The following is a 22705-nucleotide window of genomic DNA, read 5'->3' as shown; positions in this document are numbered from 1 at the left end:
TTTCATATTTTGTTTTTCCGAATATGAGTCTGGCTGCAGTGTTCTGGGCTGTCTGAAGTTTCTTGATTATTTGTTCTTTGCAGCCAGCATAGAGTGTGTTGCAATAGGCTAGATGGCTGAGCACCATTGACTGTACTAGGTTATGGAAGACGGTTTTTGGGAAGAAAGGTCTTACTCTTTTTAATTTCCACATTGAGTGAAACATCTTCTTGGTTGTGTTTTTTGCATGATTCTCAAGTGTGAGGTGTCGATCAATAGTGACTCCAAGAATTTTTAGGGTGTTTGAAATTGGAAGGTTCAGATTTGGTGTGTTAATGGTGGTGAATTTGTGTTGTATTGAGAGGTGAGTACTAGGCATTGGGTTTTTCTGCATTAAGTTTCAGCTTAAATGCATCCGCCCATGAATGCATGATATGGAGGCTTTGGTTAATGTCATTGGAAATTTCCTTTAAATCTTGTTTGAATGGGATGTAGATCGTTACATCGTCTGCATATATGTATGGGTTGAGGTTTTGGTTTGATAGTAGTTTGGCTAAGGGTATCATCATTAAGTTGAATAGAGTCGGTGAGAGGGGGGATCCCTATGGGACTCCGCATTCAGGTAGCCATGTGGTTGAAGTAGTCGAGTTAGATGTCACTTGGTATGATCATGTGGTTAGGAAACCCTTAAACCAATTGAGAACGTTACCTCCAATTCTGAAGTACTCAAGGATATGTAGTAATATTCCATGATTAACCATGTCGAAAGCGCTTGACATGTTGAATTGTAGGAGTAGTATGTTTTTTCCAGTTGCAATCATTTGTTTGAATTTAGTCATAAGTGTAGTTAGTACTGTTTCAGTACTATGGTTAGACCTAAATCCTGACTGGGATTCGTGGAGTATTGAGAATTTATTTAAATAGTTTGTGAGTTGTTTGGTCACCATTCCTTCCGTTAGTTTGGTTAATAAGGGAATGGATGCTACTGGTCTGTAGTTGGTTAGTTCACTGGCATTTTTCTTTGGGTCTTTGGGTATGTGGGTGAGTAGAATGTTTCCTTTCTCCTTTTGTAACATGTAATTCAGGTGTTTCGTTATGTCTATTATAAATTGTTGGGGAGCAGATGTCATAAGGTTGTTTGGACATATGTCTAGTTTGCAATGAGATTTGGCAAATCTTTTGAGCGTTTGAGAGATGATATCCTCTGATAGTGCTTCGAAGTTAGTCCATGTTCTGTCTGCTGGGTATATGCCAGGGTCTGGGTCTAGACAGTCAAGGAGTTCAGCATAGTCAATACTACTGGCAGGTATCTTAAGTCGCAATTGAACGATTTTCTCATTGAAGTATTTCGTGAGATTGTCTGCTCCTGGTGTGTCTTTGCTGTTAGTTGTGATTGGTGTAATATCTATTAGTTTATTCACAAGCTGGAAGAGTTTATGTGTGTCCTTGTAGTTTGGTCCAATTACAGATTTCTAATATAGTCTTTTAGTTTGTCTTATGGTATATTTGTATTTCCTTTGGAGTTGTTTCCAGGTGTTAAGTGTGGGTTCATCTTTCTTTTTATTCCATGCACGTTCTAACCTTCTGATTTGTGTTTTAAGTTTTTTCAGTTCTTCATTGAACCATGGTATTGAATTCTTTCTGTGTGAGGTTCTAGTTTGGGTTGGAGCAATATTGTCTAATATGGATCTGCATCTCTCATCCCATTCTAGGAGGAATTGGTTTGTATCTGTTTTTATTGTCCATCCGTTATAGTAGATCTGTTGCCAGAATATTACTGGGTCTATTTTTCCTCTCATGATATAGGTTTTTCGTTCTAGTTTGTTCGTTGAGTTTTTCGTTCGCCATTGGAGGGAAATGTTTGCTTTGTAGTGGTCAGACCACAGTGCGGGTGTCCATTTTGTGTCTGTTAGTGTAAGGTTTGAATTGAGATCGAATTTGTATGTGACGATGTCTAGTGTGTGTCCTTTGATGTGAGTTGGTTCCGTGTTTGTCCTGTGAAGATCCCATAGTTGTAGGAACTCTTATTCCTAATTCTAACATTTCTTTAACCTGTTTAATAATTTCTACTACTACTACTACTACTACTTAACATTTCTAGAGCGCTACTAGGGTTACGCAGCGCTGTACAAATTAACAAATAAGGACGGTCCCTGCTCAGAAGAGCTTACAATCTAAAGGACGAAATGTCAAGTTGGCGTAGTTGAGATTTCCTGAGAAGAGGTGTAGTGATTAGGTGCCGAAGGCGACATTGAAGAGGTGGGCTTTGAGCAATGATTTGAACATGGGTAGGGAGGGGGCCCAGCGTATGGGCTCAGGGAGTTTGTTCCAAGCATGGGGTGAGGGGAGGCAGAAAGGGCGAAGCCTAGAGTTGGCGGTGGTGGAGAAGGGTACTGAAAGGAGGGATTTGTCTTGAGAGCGGAGGTTACGGGGGACGTAAGGGGAGATGAGGGTAGAGAGGTAAGGAGGGGCTGCAGATTGAGTGCATTTGTAGGTGAGTAGGAGAAGCTTGAACTGTATTCGGTATCTGATCGGAAGCCAGTGAAGTGACTTGAGGAGAGGGGTGATATGAGTATATCGGTTAAGGCGGAAGATAAGACGTGCGGCAGAGTTCTGAATGGACTGAAGGGGGGATAGATGGCTAAGTGGGAGGCCGGTGAGGAGTAGGTTGCAGTAGTCAAGGCGAGAGGTAATGAGAGAGTGGATGAGAGTTCGGGTGGTGTGCTTGGAGAGGAAGGGGCGAATTTTGCTAATGTTATAGAGGAAGAAGCGACAGGTCTTGGCTATCTGCTGGATATGCGCAGAGAAGGAGAGGGAGGAGTCGAAGATGGCACCGAGGTTGCGGGCAGATGAGACGGGGTATCCTCACTGGTATCCGGTAGGGCTGTTGCCTGACTCTTTTCCCTGGCTCAGTAAGAATGTTGTGGGTGAATATATGTGTTTCCCCGGGCCTAGGGTTTAGGACATGCGGGAACTCCTCTAGTAAGCGCTCTACCAACCTCCTCTGCTCAGGCCTTAGGTCCTTCCCAATCGCTGGTCGCCCTACCTCTAGTACCTCACTCACCTGGGGTCCCAACTCTTCCTCCAGGGTTACTGTCAGCCCCTTCCGTTCTATCCACGGACGCAGAACGCTTATATGGTAGGTCTGTACCCTCCCATTCTCATGTTTCACTCTATATGACCAAGGACCCACCTTACCTATGATTTCACAGGGTCCCTTCCACTGGGAGGAGAATTTATGAGGATCTGAGGGCATGTTTGAAAATATAAGTGAGATTAAATAAAAATGCCACCAAGAATAAAGAATGACAAGGAGGATGCAGCAGCTCATATTTGTTTTGTTTTGAGAGTACAAGGATGATGGCTGAGTGGGGGAAGGGAAACAGATTAACCTAATTGGCTTCAATGTTTTGACGTCATCCCATGTCCTGAGTCAAATCTATGAGGCAGGAAAGTGACAATATCCAATAGCAGAGCTCCTGTCATAGAAAAATTGATTGACTGAAGAACCAGCAAATGAGGGTTAGAAGTAGGTGCAGGAGCAGCCAATGAAAGTTAGAGCTGGGAGTGTGAGGAGCCAATGAGGGTTAGAGCTGGGTGTGTGAGGAGCCAATGAGGGTTACCGGTGGGTGTGTGAGGAGCCAATGAAGGCTAGAGCTGGGAGTGTGAGGAGCAAATGAGGGTTAGCGGTAGGTGCAGGAGCAGCCAATGAAGGTTAGAGCCGGGTGTGTGAGGAGCCAATGAGGGTTAGTGGTGGGTGTGTGATAAGCTAATGAGGGTTAGAGCTGGGTGTGTGAGGAGCCAATGAGGGTTAGAGGTGGGTGTGTGAGGAACCAATGAGGGTTAGAGCTGGGTGTGTGAGGAGCCAATGAGGGTTAGAGGTGGGTGTGTGAGGAACCAATGAGGGTTAGAGGTGGGTGTGTGAGGAGCCAATGATGGTTAGTGGGTGGGTGTGTGATAAGCTAATGAGAAGTGTTTGCTCATGTTTATTAATGTGTCTCTTCTCTGCAGTAAATGTGACTCTGGATCCTGAAACTGCTTCTCCTTATCTCGTCCTGTCTGAAGATGGGAAAAGTGTCAGATGGAGAAACACAGGACAGAATGTGCCGGACACTCCTCAGAGATTTGATTGTGGTCCCTGTGTGCTGGGGAGTGAGGGTTTCACCTCAGGGAGACATTACTGGGAGGTGGAGGTGGAGGATGATCCTTTCTGGACATTGGGAGTGTGCAAAGACTCTGTGAGAAAGAAGGGGATGATCACACTGTCACCTTGGGAAGGATTCTGGACAGTGAGGCTGTGGAATAAACAGAGTTGCTCTGCCCTCACCTCCCCTAGGACCTATCTCCCCCTGAGAGAGAGACTCCGGGCAGTGGGGATTCTGCTGGACTATGAGGCAGGAAAGGTCTCGTTTTATGATGCAGAGAATAAATCTCATCTCTTCACCTTCACTGACTCCTTCACAGGAAAACTCCGACCTTTCTTCAAGACTTTTTCTCAAATTCCTCTGAGAATCCGCCAGGTACCAGCCTGGAATTAAACAGCAGGACTCAGGATTAACATTCCCAGACTCTCTCTCTCTGCTTGAGAATTTGTACTTATGTTACCAGAGTCTTATATACAAATAAATCTGGGAAGCTCTGCTGCTCTTCCTTATGATTTCATAAAATCCAGCTTCTGTCCTGATTTATTTCTTGAGGGCCCCTTTTACTAGGCCACGTGATTTTTGGTGTGAGTCCACTACGCATGTCTGGAAAATATTTTATTTGTGGACGCGCGTAGCAGATGCACACCAAGTGGCATCTGACGCCCAAATTTTTACCGCTAGGTCTATGGCTGGTGGTAAGGTCTGAGACCCAAAATGGACGCACGGAAATTTTGATTTTGCTGCACGTCCATTTTCGGCAAAAATTTCAAAAAGGCATTTTTTTCTAGGCACGCTGAAAAATAATTCTGCACATGCCCAAAACCCACGCCTACACTACCGCAGGCTACTTTTTACCGCTGATTAGTAAAAGGACCCCTTAATCTGAAGTCTCTGGCAGGATTGTGAGAGGTGGTAGTTTGTTCAGATTTGTGTTAAACATGTTCAAATCAATCACTGCCACAGAAATATTAAAGTTTGAGGATTTCTTTCTTTCCTGTAAAGATGGAAACCAGAAAACTTTCACAGTTTAAAATATGAAATTATCTATATAATAATTTGTACCTCAAGATTCTCTGGCTATCTGGGTTTGTAACATCCTGACATTAGCTCTCCTCCAGCATTCCCTTCCCTCTCAAGGTCCCACCCTCGAGTAAAGACCAAACGTGTCAGAGGAGGGTGGGACACTGAGAGGGAAGGGAACACTGGAGGTGAGCTGACATCAGGATGTTACGAACCCTAGTGAGGGTAACGGAATGCTGGAGGCGACATGAGCTCAACCTGCCTGCACGGATCGCTGGAGGCGACATGAGACCAACCTGCCTGCCGCTGCTGCGATCTGAGGTAAGATGGATGGCTTACAGGCAGGGTGGCAGGAAGGACAGAGTCACTGGCCATGTAGGGGAGAATCACTGCACATGGATGGGAGGGCAGGGCTGTGCCAACACGATGAGGTGGGGTAAGCACAGCAGGGGGGCACCTGCCTTCAAGGGCGCCGTAGGCTCACTTGCAAAATCTTTCACCTGAAGTTGGGATTCTCCCGTCTCCCCTGCCCTCCCCTTTTCAAGTCATGACAAACCAGAAGTGAAAGCAGCGCAGCAGTATTCACTGAGGCAGGCAGGCTCTGCAAGTGGGAGGCGGGACTGGTAGTTGGGAGGTGGGGATAGTGCTGGGCAGACTTATACAGTCTGTGCCAGAGCTGGTGGTGGGAGGCGGGACTGATAGTTGGGAGGCGGGACTAGTGCTGGGCAGACTTATACGGTCTGTGCCAGAGCTGGTGGTGGGAGGTGGGACTGGTAGTTGGGAGGCGGGGATAGTGCTGGCCAGACTTATACGGTCTGTGCCAGAGCTGGTGGTGGGAGGCGGGGATAGTGCTGGCCAGACTTATGTGGTCTGTGCCCTGAAGAGAGTAGCACATTTGAATTTATCTTGTTGGGCAGACTGGATGGACCGTGTAGGTCTTTTTCTGCCGTCATCTACTATGTTACTATGTAAGTTGCTTGAAAGATTACAACCAGTGCTATATATGTCTTTGGTATGGGAAGAACTCTTCAGTCAGGGTGAGCTTGAACAACATTCAAATTAAAGAGAACAGGTTTGAAGGGAGGTGTGCAAGTGAGACTGGGGAGAAATTAAAAAATAAATAGTGTAATTGTTAAAATCTGTAAGTGGTTCAAAGTTTTTGGGGGGTTTTTTTCTGAGCATCATATACACTGAGAAGAGGTCATGACTGCAATGTTGTGTGCATAATTATCAGGTAACCTGGGATAGCTACAGCTAAAAGCCATTTCATTGGCTGATGGTTTCAACAGTAGTTTCAAAAGAGGAAGTTTAGCTGACATGTTGAAGAGCTGGTAAGTGAAAATCTGATTGCTTTTTTTTTTGTGTTTGTTTTTATATATGTAACCAGTTGTAGAAATTGGTTTGATTTGATTACCTTACTGCTGGGAGAGCAGGGGGTTGGCTGGAGGTGTCCTGGGTTGCCAGGGAGATATTTAACTAGGATGAATTCCTGCACATGAGCAATTCATACCAAGGAGACCTGCACTGACACCTGAAATTTTAAAAGTGCTAAAAATAAGTTTTAAAAGTATTTGCATTAAATCTAATTGCAGAATTCAGGTGCTGGGAGTCTGTACTTGGTTGTCATATGCTCAGATTTGTTTAAATCATATGCAACTTAGTCCGTTTTTGGAAGGTTCTCATTTGCATATTTATGGGTAAACATTGATGGAAATATTTACAGCCTTAATGTTAGGGCATGGGTCTGATCAAAAATGTGAAGTTTGATCCAAAAACGAAGGGTTTATCTAGTGTTTTTGACTAAAAATTCCCATTAGAGTGTCTGTATGTTAATCTGCATTCAAATAGAGCTCTCTGATTGGATGATCAGCTCCTGTTAGAAATCTGCCTGGGAACAGAGTGAGAGCAACTAGTTTTGCCTTTTGTAAGATGTCTTGAATATTCTTTTTGAAGGTTATGTATATGGTAACATCGTCAGCATATATGAATGGTTTGAATCCTGCTGTTTCTAGTCTGTTACCTAGTGGTGACATCGTTACATTAAACAGTATGGGCAGTGGAGAACCCTGAGGGACACCACAATCCGGTGACCAAGGAGAGGATAAGGTTCCTTTCATTTTCACTTTGTAAGATCTTGATTTCAGGAATTCTTGAAACCATTTGTGGACTGTGCCACATATACCAAAGCTGTCTACTATGTTTAATTGAATATTTATTTATTTTATTTATTTGCCGCATTTGTATCCCACATTTTCCCACCTATTTGTAGGCTCAATGTAGCTTACATTATGTTGTAATATCAAATATCATTAACAGAATAAGAAGTTCAGTATATTGTTACAATTAAGTTGTGAAGAGTATCAGGTAAATTAGGGTAAGTAAATACATTACATATAAGTGAGATAAGAGTAAGTAATTAGATAAAACATAACATATAAGTGAGATCAGGATAAGATATAATGTTCAATAAAGATAATGTGATTAAGGTAATCAAATTAAAAAGACATCAGTATTGTTGGTTCTGGTTTAGTTTAGGAGTCAAGTCGTTATGAAGGATTCTTTTTGTATGTCTTTTTGAACAAGTTCGTCTTCAGTAACTTCCGGAAGGTTGCCAAGTCATGTGTTGTTTTTATTGTATTTGGTAGTTCATTCCATAATTGCGTGCAGAGGTAGGAGAAGCTAGATGTATGTATTGATTTGTATTTCAGTCCTCTGCAGTTGGGATAGTGGAGATTTAAGAAGGTGCGCGATTAACTTTTTGTTTTTCTTGCTGGCAAGTCTATTAGGTCTTAACAAAAACATGAAATGAAGGAGATATAAGAACACAACTAGCGTTTTCTATGACCTATAGATCTCATAATCACTTAGATAAAGAGGTGTTGCCTCAAAAACCCCCGGCTATGTATCAAACAAGCTCACGGGGGCTGGGCTGTTTCATCACTGGCAAACACCCCATGTATAAGGTTATTCTTTTTACATATATATATCCATTTCTTCTATCGTTAATATTTAAGAGCTATTTAGCTACTTAGCTTTCAAAGCTGGTCCGTTAGAGCGGTTTGATTTCTAGCTGAGATTGACGAAGACCATGTGACCCTGAGGCAGGTAACGAAACGCTGGCCATCGTAGGTCATGGTCTTGCTTGGCGTCTAATCAGAAAAGAAAAAAAACAAACATCAAGGGACTTCTTTGAAAGCTAAGTAGCTAAATAGCTCTTAAATATTAACGATAGAAGAAATGGATATATATATGTAAAATAACCTTATACATGGGGTGTTTGCCAGTGATGAAACAGCCCAGCCCCCGTGAGCTTGTTTGATACGTAGCCGGGGGTTTTTGAGGCAACACCTCTTTATCTAAGTGATTATGAGATCAATAGGTCATAGAAAATGCTAGTTGTGTTCTTATATCTCCTTCATTTCATGTTTTTGTTAAGTAAACAATAAAGGCAGGAGGAGATTACCTTCTTAATTTATTAGAAGTCTATTAGGTCTGACATGTATGATGGGGCTCCATGAATGATTTCATGAGCTAAGGTGCAGATTTTGAATGCAATTCGTTCTTTTAATGGGAGCCAATCTACCTTTTCTCTCAGGGGTTTGGCACTTTCATATTTCGCCTTTCCAAATATGAGTCTGGCTGCGGAGTTTTGGGCAGTCTGTAGTTTCTTGATGATTTGTACTTTGCACCCTGCATAGATGGAATTACAATAGTCCAAATGGCTCAGTACCAATGATTGCACCAGCTTGCGGAATACCTCCCTTGGGAAGAAAGGTTTCACTCTTTTAAGCTTCCACATTGCATAGAACATTTTCTTTGTAACATTTTTCACATGGCTATCTAGGGTAAGATTTCAATCAATTGTAACACCCAGAAGTTTCAGGGTGTTCACAACAGGAAGAGTGTGACTTGGTATATTTATATTGGTATAGTTGGTTTTATTATACTGCGATGAAAGGATGAGGCATTGTGTCTTTTCTGTATTAAGATTAAGCTGGAATGCATCCGCCCATGAGTTCATTAATTGGAAGCTGTGATTGATTTTATCTGCAATTTCTGATATGTCATTTTTAAATGAAATATATATCGTAACATCGTCAGCATAAATATATGAGTTTAGACCTTGGTTGGATAGTGATCTAGCCAGTGGTAACATCATTAAGTTAAAGAAAATTGGTGAAAGCGGTGATCCCTGAGGTACTCCACATACAGGTCTCCATGGTGATGATATGATCGATTTAAATATCACCTAATATTGATTTATTTATTTGCATTTGTATCCCACATTTTCCCACCTATTTGCGGGCTCAGTGTGGCTTACAATACTTTGAGAATGATGGAAGTACAATTGGTTACAGTACGATTATGGATTACATTATGATGAGTTATAAAAGACAGAGTAAATTCAAGATATCATTTGGGAATAGAACATCAGAAGACGATTATGGATTATATTATGATGAGTTATAGAAGGAGTTAATATGTTCTTGCACTTAGGAAACTATGGAACCAATTCAGTACATTACCTCTGATTCCAAAGTATTCTAGAATGTTTAATAGAATACCGTGGTTGACCATGTCAAACGCGCTGGACATATCAAATTGTAAGAGGAGAACATTGTTACCAGTTGCAATAGTTTGTTTGAATTTAGTCAGAAGTGTTATAAGAACTGTTTCGGTGCTATGATTAGCACGGAATCCAGATTGGGATGCATGTAATACTGAGAAATTGCTCAAGTAATTGGCCAGTTGTTTAGTTACTAGACTTTCCATTAACTTAGTTACAAGAGGGATGGATGTGACTGGGCGATAATTAGTTATATCATTTAATTTTTTCTTCTGGTCTTTGGGAATTGGAGTAAGTAATATATTGCCTTTATCCAAAGAGAAGGATCCATGTTGGAGCATGTAATTTAGGTAGGAAGTGAGGTCTATTGTGAAACGTTGACAGGCAGATTTTATTAAGTGACTAGGACACGTATCTAGTTTGCAGTGGGATTTGGTGAATTTGTTGATCGCTTGGATGACAGTGTCCTCCATTAATAAGTTGCAATTTGTTCAAATTCGGTCAGCTGGATATTCCTCAGTGGTTGGCTCCAAGCATTCAATGAATTTTTCATGGTCGGACAATTTAGTTGGTAAGGTGGATTTTACCTTGATGATTTTCTAATTAAAGTAAGTGGCTAGGTCATTTTCTGATGGGGTATTTGTATTAGTTGAGGTGACAAGTGTGGTATCTTGGAGATTATGTACAGATTGGAATAATTTATGTAAATCTTTATAATCTGGCCCTATTTTGGATTTGTAATATGACCTTTTAGTTTGTCTGATGGTATATTTGTATTTTCTTAGCATTTGTTTCCAAGCAGTGAATGTTCGTTCATCTTTCATTTTATTCCATGCGCGCTCAAGCCTCCTTGTTTGAGTTATTAGTTTTTTCAGTTCGTCATTAAACCAAGGAAGTGAGTTATGTCTTCACGATGTTCTTGGTTGTAATGGTGCTATTGTGTCGAGTATTTTCTTGCATCTATTGTCCCAATTTAAAAGGTACTGATTAGAGTCTGTTTGTACTGTCCATTCATTTGTGTAAAACTGTTGCCAGAATAGTACCGGGTCAATTTGGCCTCTTGTGGTGAAAGTTTTTCATTCTTGTTTCTGGACTAGATTTTTTGTTCGCCATTGCATGGATATATTTAATTTGCAGTGGTCTGACCAGGGTACCTCTGTCCAGATTAAATCTGTTATTATAAAGGTTTGATCTGAAGAGAATTTGTGTGTGATGAGGTCAAGCGTATGTCCTTTGACATGTGTTGCTTGAGTATTGATCCAGTTGAATTCCCATTGTTGGAAAAAATCTTTACATTCTTGTATTGTGTATTGTATTGTGTATTGTGTACATGTGTATTCTTTGTATTGTGGTCTTCTAGTTGCAAATTTATGTCTCCTAATATAAGAAGATTAGAATTAGATATGCAAGCATTCGAGATGAAGTCCATGAACTGTAGTTGGCATTCTTGCCAGTTTCCTGGTGGTCTATAAAACAAAATGATGTTTAGATGGTCGAGTAAGGTAGGATGATTAATTCTAATAGAGGCAATTTCGAGTTGTGGTGTCATAGATTCAGCTATAGGTGTTACTGTAAAATGAGATTTGTGAATTAGTGCCATGCCTCCTCTCTTTCCATTTCTTGGCCAGTGAGTAATTTTGTAGTCTGGAGGGCAGAGATCTAGTAACATAGTAGATGACGGCAGAAAAAGACCTGCATGGTCCATCCAGTCTGCCCAACAAGATAAACTCATATGTGTATACCTTACCTTGATTTGTACCTGCCTTTTTCAGGGCACAGACCGTACAAGTCTGCCCAGCAGTATTTCCCGCCTCCCAACCACCAGTCCCGCCTCCCATCTCCGGCTCTGGCACAGACCGTATAAGTCTGCCCTCCACTATCCTCGCCTCCCAACTACCAACCTCTCTTCCCCCACCTGCTCCGCCACCCAATTTTGGCTAAGCTTCTGCCAAAATACGGTCATTGTGACTATGAATCCAAGTTTTGTTGATAATTAGTAGATCCAGGCTATCATCGGTAATATTATGATCTACTACATCGAATGCGCTAGACATCAAACTGCATTATTAAGATCTTAGACCCTATGCTAATTAATATTCTGAGATTTGATACTAGGGTAGTGAGAACAGTCTCGGTGCTATAGCATGGTCTGAAACTTGATTGCGATTTGTGTAGTAGGGAGAAATGTGAAAGGTAGTCCATAGTTTGTTCTGCTACTGTTCCTTCCATCACCTTTATCATCAAAGGAATGGAGGCTACTGGTCTGTAGTTTGTTACATCAGTTATGGTGATTGAATTGTTTTCTGGTATTAGGATAATAGAACCTTTATTATCAGGCAAAGTGCTGTGGAATGGTAGGAAGGAGATATGATACTGAAGCAGATTGATGAAAATATTAGGAGCTTCCTTCATAAGGTAACTGGGACAAGGGTTTAGTATGCATTGTGAGTTTGAACATTTTAAGAGGTAATGTTTTACTGTGTCATGGATTGGTAGTTAGAAGGAAGACCAGATTCTGTTGGTGGCTATTCCTGTATGTGTGTCTGACTGTTTTTTGTAAATATCTTGATGGTTGATTTTTAATTTGAGGACTCCTCTGATTTTAACTATTTTTTGTTCAGAAAAAGTAGCCAGTTGCTCTCCTGTTGGTGGAGACTCTGTGGTTGGGGTTATTTCTTTTGTGGAAATTAGGCTTTTTATCAGATTGAAAAGTTTACTGGTATTAAGGAAATTAGTACCGATTATTTTGTTATAGTGTTGAGTTTTTGCAATTTTGATCTCATTTTTATTTGTTTTGATGGCAATTTTCCAAGTTAATTTGCTTTCGTTTGGCATGTCTCTAGCCCATTTTCTTTCCAGTTTTCTACATTTTCTTTTCAAAAGAAGGATAGATTGATTAAACCAAGGTGAAATTTTCTGGGTTGGTTTGGATGTAAGTTTGAGGGGAGCTATGTTATTTAAGACATTTTCGCATAGGTCATCCCATTTAATCATGAAGTTGTTGTTGTCTGCTGGAGGAAGAGCAGGATTATTCAAGACGTTAGACCAGAAGGTTGTGGGATTTATATTTCCTCTATTTTTTGAGGAGTTGTAGTACTTTTATTTTTCATTGATTTTGTATTTTCCCTCCAATAAAGGGAGAACTCGAGTTTACTGTGATTGAACCAGGGAGTTTGAGTCCAAGTATGGTCACTTAGATGAAAGTTGTTGTTGTTGTTTGCAAATTTATAGGCTAAAAGGTCAAACCCCAACAGTTCCTGTAAAGCAGTTCCCCAAAAAAGGGTTCAAAATCCCAACAGTTCATGTAAAGCAGTTTCCACTGGGTTCAAAATCACCACCCACTGGGCCAGCACTATCTTCCAGGCACCTCTTCCCCATTGGACCCTCCAGAAAAAAACAGCTTCTCAGCTCCTCTTTGGAGAAAACCACCTTCTTCCTTTTTTCACCAAGCTCCCAACTGCTGCTTTATCTCACCTTTTAGTTTAGCTAGAGCTGAGGTATCCATCGGCTCCTCCTCTTTCCTCTCCCTTTTCTGCCCCTTGCCAGTCCATGGGTTCCTTCCCACACCCCTCTCCCAGCTGCCCCTCCTTTCCTTGATTGGACAGATTCAGGACCTCCTCCCCTAGCCTAGTTCTCTGTGTGAGGGTTGTCCAATTCCCCACTCTTGTCCTTCTCTCAACCTCCTCTGGGGGCTGATGGGAATGGAAGTCCCTGCTGCGATGGTATGCCTCCCTCCGGAGCTGCTGGGAAACGTAGTTCCGCATTCTAGATTGCGCTCGTCTTGGGGACTGGTGGGAGTTGTAATCTTTCTCCTTTCTCCACTTCTCTGGGGAATAGGATCTGCTCCTTTCTCTAGCCCTGTCTTCCCTCCTTCCCCCCTCATATTCCTTACACTGTTGATGTTGGCATTACTACCTAGCAATTTTTGCACGTTAAAAATGTTTGAGATAAAACACAGTAAACAATACAAATACATTCAAACAATACAATTAACGATCTGTCAGAATTTTGCAGTCACTGCACCAGTGATTTCACAGTAAGAATACTGAAAGGTAATTTTAAAACAATACAGGAACGTAAGACCTTTGAAATAAGAATGATTGAATATTTTGACACCCAACAAACAGGACTTAATAAGGATCTGGGTTTTCTAACCCATTATAAACCATAAAGCTGTATTCCTCTGTTTATTTCTCTGTTTATCACCTTTCCACACCATCCTGTTAGAATATCAATGAAGTGCTTTGATGTCCCCATGCATACCCCCACTCTCCCACTCTGTCAGACTGTCAAAGTAAAGCTTTGATGTTTCTCTTATATATACTATCTGCTACCACATTTGCTTATTTCCGATCTGACGAAGAAGGGCAACCTTCGAAAGCTAATCAAGAAATTTATTAAGTTATGTCCAATAAAAAAGGTATCATCTTATTTTCTTCTCCATGTTTTATTTTGTTTGATTTCTATTGATAGCAGTCACATTGAGAAATGTTCTTCACAATGCTGAGCTTCTGGTTCTTGAGATGATTCTCAGCCATTATCGCCTTTGCTCTGAAGCTTAGTTCACAGAGAGGGGCATAATCGAAAGGGACACCCAAGTTTTCCTGGGGACGTCCTCACAGGACGGCCCCATGAAGGGGCGGGGAAACCCATATTATTGAAACAAGATGGGCATCCATCTTTCATTTTGATAATACGGTCAGGGACGCCCAAATCTTGAAATTTAGGTCGACCTTAGAGATGGTCGTCCTTAGCCTTGGTCGTTTCTGATTTTCAGCGATAATGGAAACCGAGGACGCCCATCTCAGAAACGACCAAATCCAAGCCATTTGGTCGTGAGAGGAGCCAGAATTTGTAGTGCACTGGTTCTCCTGACATGCCAGGACACCAACTGGGCACCCTAGGGGGCACTGCAGTGGACTTCATAAATTGCTCCAAAGTGTATAGCTCCCTTATCTTGTGTGCTGAGCCCCCCCAAAACCCACTCCCCACAACTGTACACCATTACCATAGCCCTTATGGGTGAAGGGGGGCACCTAGATGTGGGTACAGTGGGTTTCTGGTGGGTTTTGGAGGGCTCACATTTACCACCACAAGTGTAACAGGTAGGGGGATGGGCCTGGGTCCACCTGCCTGAAGTGCACTGCACCCACTAAAACTGCTCCAGGGACCTGCATACTGCTGCGATGGACCTGAGTATGACATTTGAGGCTGGCACAAAATATTTTTAAAGTTATTTTTTGAGGGTGGGAGGGGGTTCGTGACCACTGGGGGAGTAAGGGGAGGTCATCCCTGATTCCCTCTGGTGGTCATCTGGTCAGTTGGGGCAGCTTTTGAGGCTTGGTCGTAAGAAAAAAGGGACCAAGTAAAGTCGGCCAGAACCGGTGGCTGCTGTGGACCGTCACCCGTTCCAGCTTTCAGCGCAGTCCGGTCCGGATCTTCCAAGCTGCCAGGTTTGCTTGTGCTGTTTGAGCCTGCACAGCACCCGTAGCTGCCTGGTGATTGCAGCAGCTGAGTTCCAACTGCTTCTGGGCTTATCAGCCATCTTGGAACATTTCTGCTTGGCCTTTGCATTGCGTCTAAGGTCCCTGGTTTTGTTGGTGCTGTGCTGCACTTCTGCCTAGTCTGATTCCCTGATTCTGGCTTTGACTCTGCTTGTCTACTGGACTATTCTTCTGCCTGCCGCCTGCCTAGACCCGGATTGTTATTGGACTTTTCTTCTGCCTGCTGCCTGCCTAGACCCGGATTGTTACTGGACTATTGTTGCTGCCCACCTAAGAGACCTTGCCTGGATTTGCCGGTACGTTTGTTCTGCCTTGCTTCTGGTGTGGGGTGGTTTTGCCTGCCGCTGCTGCCCCTCAGCCGTGGCCCAAGGGCTCACAAACCCAGTTTCCAGCTTTGAAAATGTGACAGAATGCAAAGGCCATGAGCTTGCCAAGATCACCCGACCTGCTGGGCTTCCAGCCTAGAACTTCTGCTCCTGTTTCCCTTGTGGAGTTCGGTTCTGGCATTATGGTTGTTTTTGACCTCTTTGTGACGCTGGAGGAATATCGTAGAGAACTTTTGTCTGATCCTCGGGTGAGGATGCTGCATGAAGCTTCAGCGGAGAGGAAGCGTGTCCGGCAGCTTGGGCGCGTGGTGAACCCAGTTTCTGCCATTGATCCTAGAACCCCGCTCTGGGAATACTGTCGCCTACTTGTCTCCGACCCAGCCCTGCGGGATACTCTGGAAGCTGAGAGAGAGCGTGTTGCAAAGCCCGAGGTCCAAGCGTACCATCAGTCCATCCAGAGGGACGCTCTCAGCCGAATTGTTCCAGAGTCCAAGCTGAGCTCCAGCTCCAGTCAAGTTGCTGAGTCCATGTTAAGTTCCAGTTCCAGCCAAGCTCTGAGTCCTGTCCGAGTGACGCTTCTAACTGAGGCTCCAATTCCAGTTCAAGTAACGCTTCCAGTTAAGCCTCCGAGTCCTGTCCGAGGGAAGCTTTCGATTGAGCCTCTGATTCCTGCTCGAGTGGCACATCTGGCCGAGCCTCCAGTCCTCATTCAAGTGGCACGGCCAGTGAAACCCCTGAGGCCAGCTCGGGGGGTGCTTCTGATGGAGCCTCCGAGACCTATTCAAGTGGCGCTCCAGGTCGAGCCTCCGGTCCTAGTCCAAGGGACCCATCCAATCAAGCCTCTGAGTCCAGTTCGAGGGGTGCTTCTAACTGAACCTCTGATTCCTGCCCGAGAGGTACTTCAATCCAGGCCGCCACTTCCAGTCCAGGTGGCGCTTCCAGTGAAGTCCCGGAGTCCTGGTCAAGTGGCGTTTCTGGCCGAGCCTCCGGTCCCAGTTAAAGTGGCAGGTCCAGTTAAGCCCCTGAGTCCAGTCCAAGGGACGCTTCTGACCGAGTCTCTGATGCCAGTTCGAGTGGCCCTGCTAGCCAAGCCGCTGCCAAGTTCCAGTTCCAGCCAAGATGATGCTGAGTCTGTTCCGAGTTTGAGTTTCAGCCCAGATGAGCCTGAGTCTGCTCTGAGATCCTGCCAAGTGCCGGAGTCTGCTCTGAGTTCCGGTCAAGCTTCTGAGCCAGCCAGGAGTTCCAGCCCAGATGTTGAATCCAAGCTGAGTTGCTGCTCCAGCCGAGATGCAGAGTCCGAGCTGAGTTCCAGCTCCAGCCGAGATGCGGAGTCCGAGCCGAGTTCCAGCTCCAGCCAAGAGGCGAAGTCCAGTCCTGATGCCTATCCGGGTTCCAGCCTTGAGCCTTGTTCAAGCTCCAGCCAAGCTACCCCTGGTCATGTTTTGCGACTCCTCCGTAGATTTCACCATTGCTACCCGTGGAGACCTGAATTCCCCGTGGAAGTCGGGGGGGCCTTGAGGGGGAGATACTGTCACGTCTGTGCTCACCTCGCCCTCTGGTGGCCAGAACCTGTGGCTGCTGTGGACCGTCACCCGTTCCAGATTTCAGCGCAGTCTGGTCCGGATCTTCCAAGCTGCCAGGTTTGCTTGTGCTGTTTGAGCCTGCACAGCACCCGTAGCTGCCTGGTGATTGCAGCAGCTGAGTTCCAACTGCTTCTGGGCTTATCAGCCATCTTGGAACATTTCTGCTTGGCCTTTGCATTGCGTCTAAGGTCCCTGGTTTTGTTGGTGCTGTGCTGCACTTCTGCCTAGTCTGATTCCCTGATTCTGGCTTTGACTCTGCTTGTCTACTGGACTATTCTTCTGCCTGCCGCCTGCCTAGACCCGGATTGTTATTGGACTTTTCTTCTGCCTGCTGCCTGCCAGGACCCGGATTGTTACTGGACTATTCTTGCTGCCCGCCTAAGAGACCTTGCCTGGATTTGCTGGTACGTTTGTTCTGCCTTGCTTCTGGTGTGGGGTGGTTTTGCCTGCCGCTGCTGCCCCTCAGCAGTGGCCCAAGGGCTCCCAAACCCAGTTTCCAGCTTTGAAAACGTGACACATATGATGTAACCTAACTGGTGTAAGGTACCATCTGTAGAAGACTTTTATCGCATTCTCCTGCAAGGCCACTGATCTTGCAAACTTCAGTATGCTTTTCTCAAGCTGCTGCCAACTGGCTTCTGTGAGTGTAAAATTCAACTCTCGCTCCCACTGCGTCCTATGCATCGGAGAGGGTCTATGGCGGACAGTTAAATGGGCATACAGAAGGGATATCATACCACGCGCTGTCGTAGAGTCTACACATATGTGCTGCAAGGGATGTACATCCCTCTTCATACATTCACCGTAGTCCGGCCCCCTCATGTAATGCAGGGCCTGCACATAGGCATAATGATCGTCCTGCCTGAGACTATAGTGTTCCCGCAGGGTCTCGAAAGGTATCACTTTTGTACCCACATGCAACTGCCCCCACATGTCCAAGCCATTTTTCGCTCATCTACTAAATATAGTGTCTCTCACCCCTGGCGGGAACCTCGGGTTGTCCGCTATCGGTGCTAAGGCAGAAAGGTGGCTGACGCTCTCCAAACATAAGGTCCCAATAATGGAATGTGGCCTGTACGGTGGGTGGGAACTTATCTATCTGGCCTCTATGCTGTGAGCTCACCCACATTAAGTGCCCCAGTCTGCGGGAACCCAACATGTTTTGCTCCATTTGGACCCATAGCTTGTGGTCTTCTCTACAAAACCAATCCACAGCAGCTCGTGACTGTGCTGCACAATAATACCAAAAGAGGTTGGGAACTCCCAGCCCTCCCTCCCTTCTACTCCTATACAAGAACGCTCTTGAGAGCCTTGGTCTCTTCTGATTCCAAATGAATCATGCTTTTGTCCTGCAACCCCGACAAGAAAGACCGAGACATTTGCACTGGGATTTTCTGAAACAGGTAGAGAAGGCGTGGCAACACGTTCATCTTGATGGTGGCAATCCATCCCATCAAGGATAGCCCCAAAGACATCCAGCTATCTAAGTCTCTTATTATCTCTCTCTTAAGGGCCGGGTAATTAACATCAAACAGTTCGGACAATTGTTTGGGGATCTGCACCCCCAGGTATCTCATGTCCCGCTCAGCCCATTTAAAAGCAAAAGATGTCTTCAACGTGTCCATCAAACCCGCCGGAACGCCCACCGCCATGCCAACCGATTTGCTAGCGTTCAACTTGTAACCAGATATCCTAGCATATCCCTCTATCTCCCTCATCAAGTTGGGGAGGGAGACCATTGTCTTCGTCATATACAAGAGAACATTATCTGCAAATAGTGCAATTTTGTGCTCCCAGTCCCCTATCCTGACTCCAGTAATGTCCACATTTTCACGAATAGCCTCCACTAAGGGCTCCATCGCCAGTGCAAATAACAATGGAGACAGAGGGCATCCCTGTCTAGTTCCTCTTCCCAACATAAAGTTCCCCGAGTTCCCACCGTTAATTCTCACACATGCTTGGGGAGATGAATATAAGGCTTGGATCCAGGACCTATAATACAGACCAATCCCAACTCGATTTAGAACCATGTCCAGGTAACCCCAGTGGACCCTGTCGAAAGCCTTTTCTGCATCTAATCCTAACAGCACTACAGGATTGGCCTTCACCTTTGCACTGTACAGCACATTCAACGTTCTACGTACACTATCTCCTGCTTGCCTTTTGGCTACGAATGCTACCTGGTCCGGGTGGATCAGGTCTGGAAGCACCCATCCCAGACGATTGGCAAGCACCTTCGCCAGTATCTTGACATCGGCATTGAGTATCGAGATAGGGCGATAGGATGCACAGTCAACCGTGCCCTTACCCGGTTTTGGAATGACGGCCACCCACACTTCCATCATGGTTTGGGGGAGCTTGGCCCGGCCCCTCACAGCATTTATTACCCTCGCCAGGTACGGCGCCAACTCCCCCCCAAAAATCTTGAAAAACTCGTTTGTGTATCCGTCCAAACCCGGGGACTTACCATTTGGCAGAGTTTTAATAACCTGAAGCACTTCATCCACTCCCACCGGTGCCTCCAAGTCCCTCTTCTGCTGCTCGGTTAGCACAGACAGGCCTCTGTCTTTCAGATATTTGTCTATCTCCCCGGTCTGTACAGCCGCATCCTCCCTGTATAGCGATTCGTAGTATTTAGCAAATTGCTCCCGTATCTGCTTTGAGGTGTTCAACATGTTCCCTGTGTCATCTTTTATTCTCAGGATTTGCCTATCCGCACTCATCTTTCGCAACTTGTTAGCCAACAACCTTCCCGGCTTGTTAATGCTTTCATAGTATACCTGCTTCAGACGTGCATGCACAAACTTCAGACTCTCTTCATGCATCTCAGACATCTCCAGCCTCACGTCCTGGAGCCTACAGTAATCGGCCACAGCGCCGCTGGCCCTATACCTAGACTCCAACACCCCCAGTCTCTCCAAACAATTAGCCAGACGTTCCTTTCGTACCCTAGCCCTTTGACTTGCCCACTTGATGAAATAGCCCCTCGCTACTGCCTTGAAGGCATCCCATACTGTGGCTAAGGTGGGACCTGAATCTATGATAATGTCAAAATATTCCTTCAAAATTGGTACAAATTTAGTCACTATATCTGGGTCTTGCAACAAACAGTTGTTAAGGACCCATCTTCTTTCTCTCGCCTCTTCCCTTAGGGATGGGATGATTGCCCAAGCCGGTGCATGATCTGATATTGTGATATGCCCTATAGTTACCCCTCCCCTCCTAACAAAGATTTGTCAACAAACACATAGTCCAATCTTGAGTAGGAGGAATGCACATGAGAGTAATATGTGTAGTCCCTACCTCTCGGGTGCCCCTGTCTCCACACATCGCATAACCCCAATCCTTCCACCAAGTGGTTCAGTGCCTGGGAGACTCTATTATCGCTTGTGGTAGGAGGGGAGGACCTATCGCAACGGGGCTGCATAGTCACGTTGAAATCTCCCGCCAGCAGCACCTTGCCCTTTGCAAATGCCTGCAACTCCTTCTGGAGGCGCCGGTAGAAGCGTTCTTGCCTCTCATTTGGGGCATAAACACATGCCAATGTGCATTCCTCCTGTTCCAACATTACATGGAGAAAAAGATAACGCCCTTCTGCTTCCCGCTTCTCATGCAATACCTGTACCTTAACATCTTTATGAAACATGATTGCTACACCTCTTTTTTTTGCCCCCTTCGTATCTGATGCACAGCATACCCTCGGGTATTGCCTAGAGATCAGGAGTCTTTCATGCTGTCTACGTAGGTGCATTTCTTGCAGGAACACCACCTGTGGGTGCATCAGGCTTAATTCTCGCCCCAGGGCATGACTTTTGTAGGGCGAGTTCAATCCTTTTATGTTATAGGTTAGGAATTTAAGATCTGTCATCCTGACTATTCTTTGCACGATACAGTATAGCTAAGCTGCGTGGTCGAGTCCCTAAAACTTCAACCCCCCTTGTGCCCCCCTCCCCACTGCCTACCACCCCATCATTCCCCTCCCAAGACCCTTCCCCCTTCTCTCTCTGAACCACCCACCAAACAGTGTACTACCATACTACTTGGGGCTATAGGAGAAGAAACCCCACCAGCCAAACAGGCAAATGTTATACAATCTTATCAATATACTAACAAGTGATGTACCCCCAACTCCCCCCGCCCCGCACCCAACCTCCCACCTTCTTTTACCTTCACACCCAAAAATATGAGTTATTAAAATTTAAATGATTGTTTACAAAATTGTACAGCACTATGATATCATTAACAGTAAGCTGGTACCCTTGGGGGAGGGGGGTTCCAAATAATGGTAGTTTTACAGTGCAGGACGGGAGGTGGGGAGAAAGAGAGAGGAGGACATGAAATAATGATGAGTTCTGCGAGGAAAGGAGGAAGAGAAAGATATAGTGAACCTACGAGATGTGAGCTCAGGGGCAGGAGAGAGAGGGACCTTTGCTGAATTTCTGTGGAGGAAGACATGAGGAAAAGGCAAAAGAAGGAGAGATGCTGAACATGGGATAGAGGGATAGAGACACAGAGGGATGATGTGGGCAGGTGGAGGAGGGGGATAGGGATACAAAGGGATGATGACACGATTGGGATGGGGACACAGAAGGGTGATACTGGGTAGGGCAAGAATACAGACACAGAGAAGAGGAATATTTAACATGGTGGGGGGATAGGAGCAGGGACACGGGGGAAATAGTAGACAGGGCGATAGCAACACAGAGGGAAGATGGATGGAGACAAGGAGAGAGAAGAAATGGCAAATGGACCAAGAGACCTTGACAAGAGAGTTCAGAGGAAAGCAGAAACCAGAGACTGGGATCAACATGATGAGGATAATGAAATGACCAGACAACAAAGGTAGAAAAAAGAATTTTATTTTCTATTTATTGTTTATATTTAATCTTGGGTTGTTGATTCTTTCCTATCATCAATGGAATTCTTTTCAATGCTTTAGTTTTTATGTTATGTAGTTTTCAATGTAAACCACCCTGACCTGCTTGTCCAGCAAGGGCGGTATAATAAGTTTGAAGAAACATGCACATTCCAAAAACTGACATATGTTTATCTGGCAAAACTAGTTTTAGACATGGCTGTGGCCCACAAGAAAAATCTGCCTCATTGGCCTTCAATCTCCAGCACTGCGGTGGTAAATCTCCAACATTGGGATGCGGGGACTGGACAGGCCAATATGGTCTTTATCTGCCTTCATTTTTCTATGTAACATCTTACCTTATGCCCCGCCTCTGCCCTGCCCCTAAAGATAACTGGAGTGACAGTGGCAGTGCAGGCTTTAGCCCTCATTTACAGTCCCTATCTTAATTTCCCAACAAATATACTCCCCCAAGCTGTTAAATCCAGAAATATATTATGTATCCCCCCTACAATATTTGCAGAGAAGAGTTAGGACATTACCCCAAGGAGCCAGTTCCAGAAAGCCGCAATACTGAAGGCCGGACAGATTTTGGGTAGGCTTAGGCAAGAAGTGGGTGGGCACCAAGTATTCTTCCCCCCCCCCCCCCCCCAGCAAAAATAAATCTCAGCTGTCAGGAAAACGCTTCTTTCCACCTTGGCAGTCTGCAGCACGCATGTGCTGAAA

The 22705-nt window shown here is 44.8% G+C and overlaps 1 protein-coding gene across 2 annotated transcripts in view; it reads left to right on the top strand.

The window, feature by feature from the left end:
- The window catches only part of LOC115468292 (E3 ubiquitin-protein ligase TRIM39-like), a 54819-nt gene extending 50199 nt beyond the window's left edge, over nucleotides 1-4620 (top strand). For both annotated transcript variants that reach the window (XM_030199917.1, XM_030199916.1), the window contains one exon: nucleotides 3991-4620. In XM_030199917.1, coding sequence (XP_030055777.1) covers nucleotides 3991-4517 — 527 coding nt within the window. In that variant the 3' untranslated portion in view covers nucleotides 4518-4620. The remainder of the gene's footprint in view (nucleotides 1-3990) is intronic.
- Nucleotides 4621-22705: the final 18085 nt, after the last annotated feature.

The sequence above is a fragment of the Microcaecilia unicolor genome, chromosome 4 (assembly GCF_901765095.1).
Source record: "Microcaecilia unicolor chromosome 4, aMicUni1.1, whole genome shotgun sequence".
Classification (NCBI taxonomy): domain Eukaryota; kingdom Metazoa; phylum Chordata; class Amphibia; order Gymnophiona; family Siphonopidae; genus Microcaecilia; species Microcaecilia unicolor.
The sequence above is the reverse complement of the archived record's forward strand: the minus strand, read 5'-3'. Positions and strand labels throughout refer to the sequence as shown.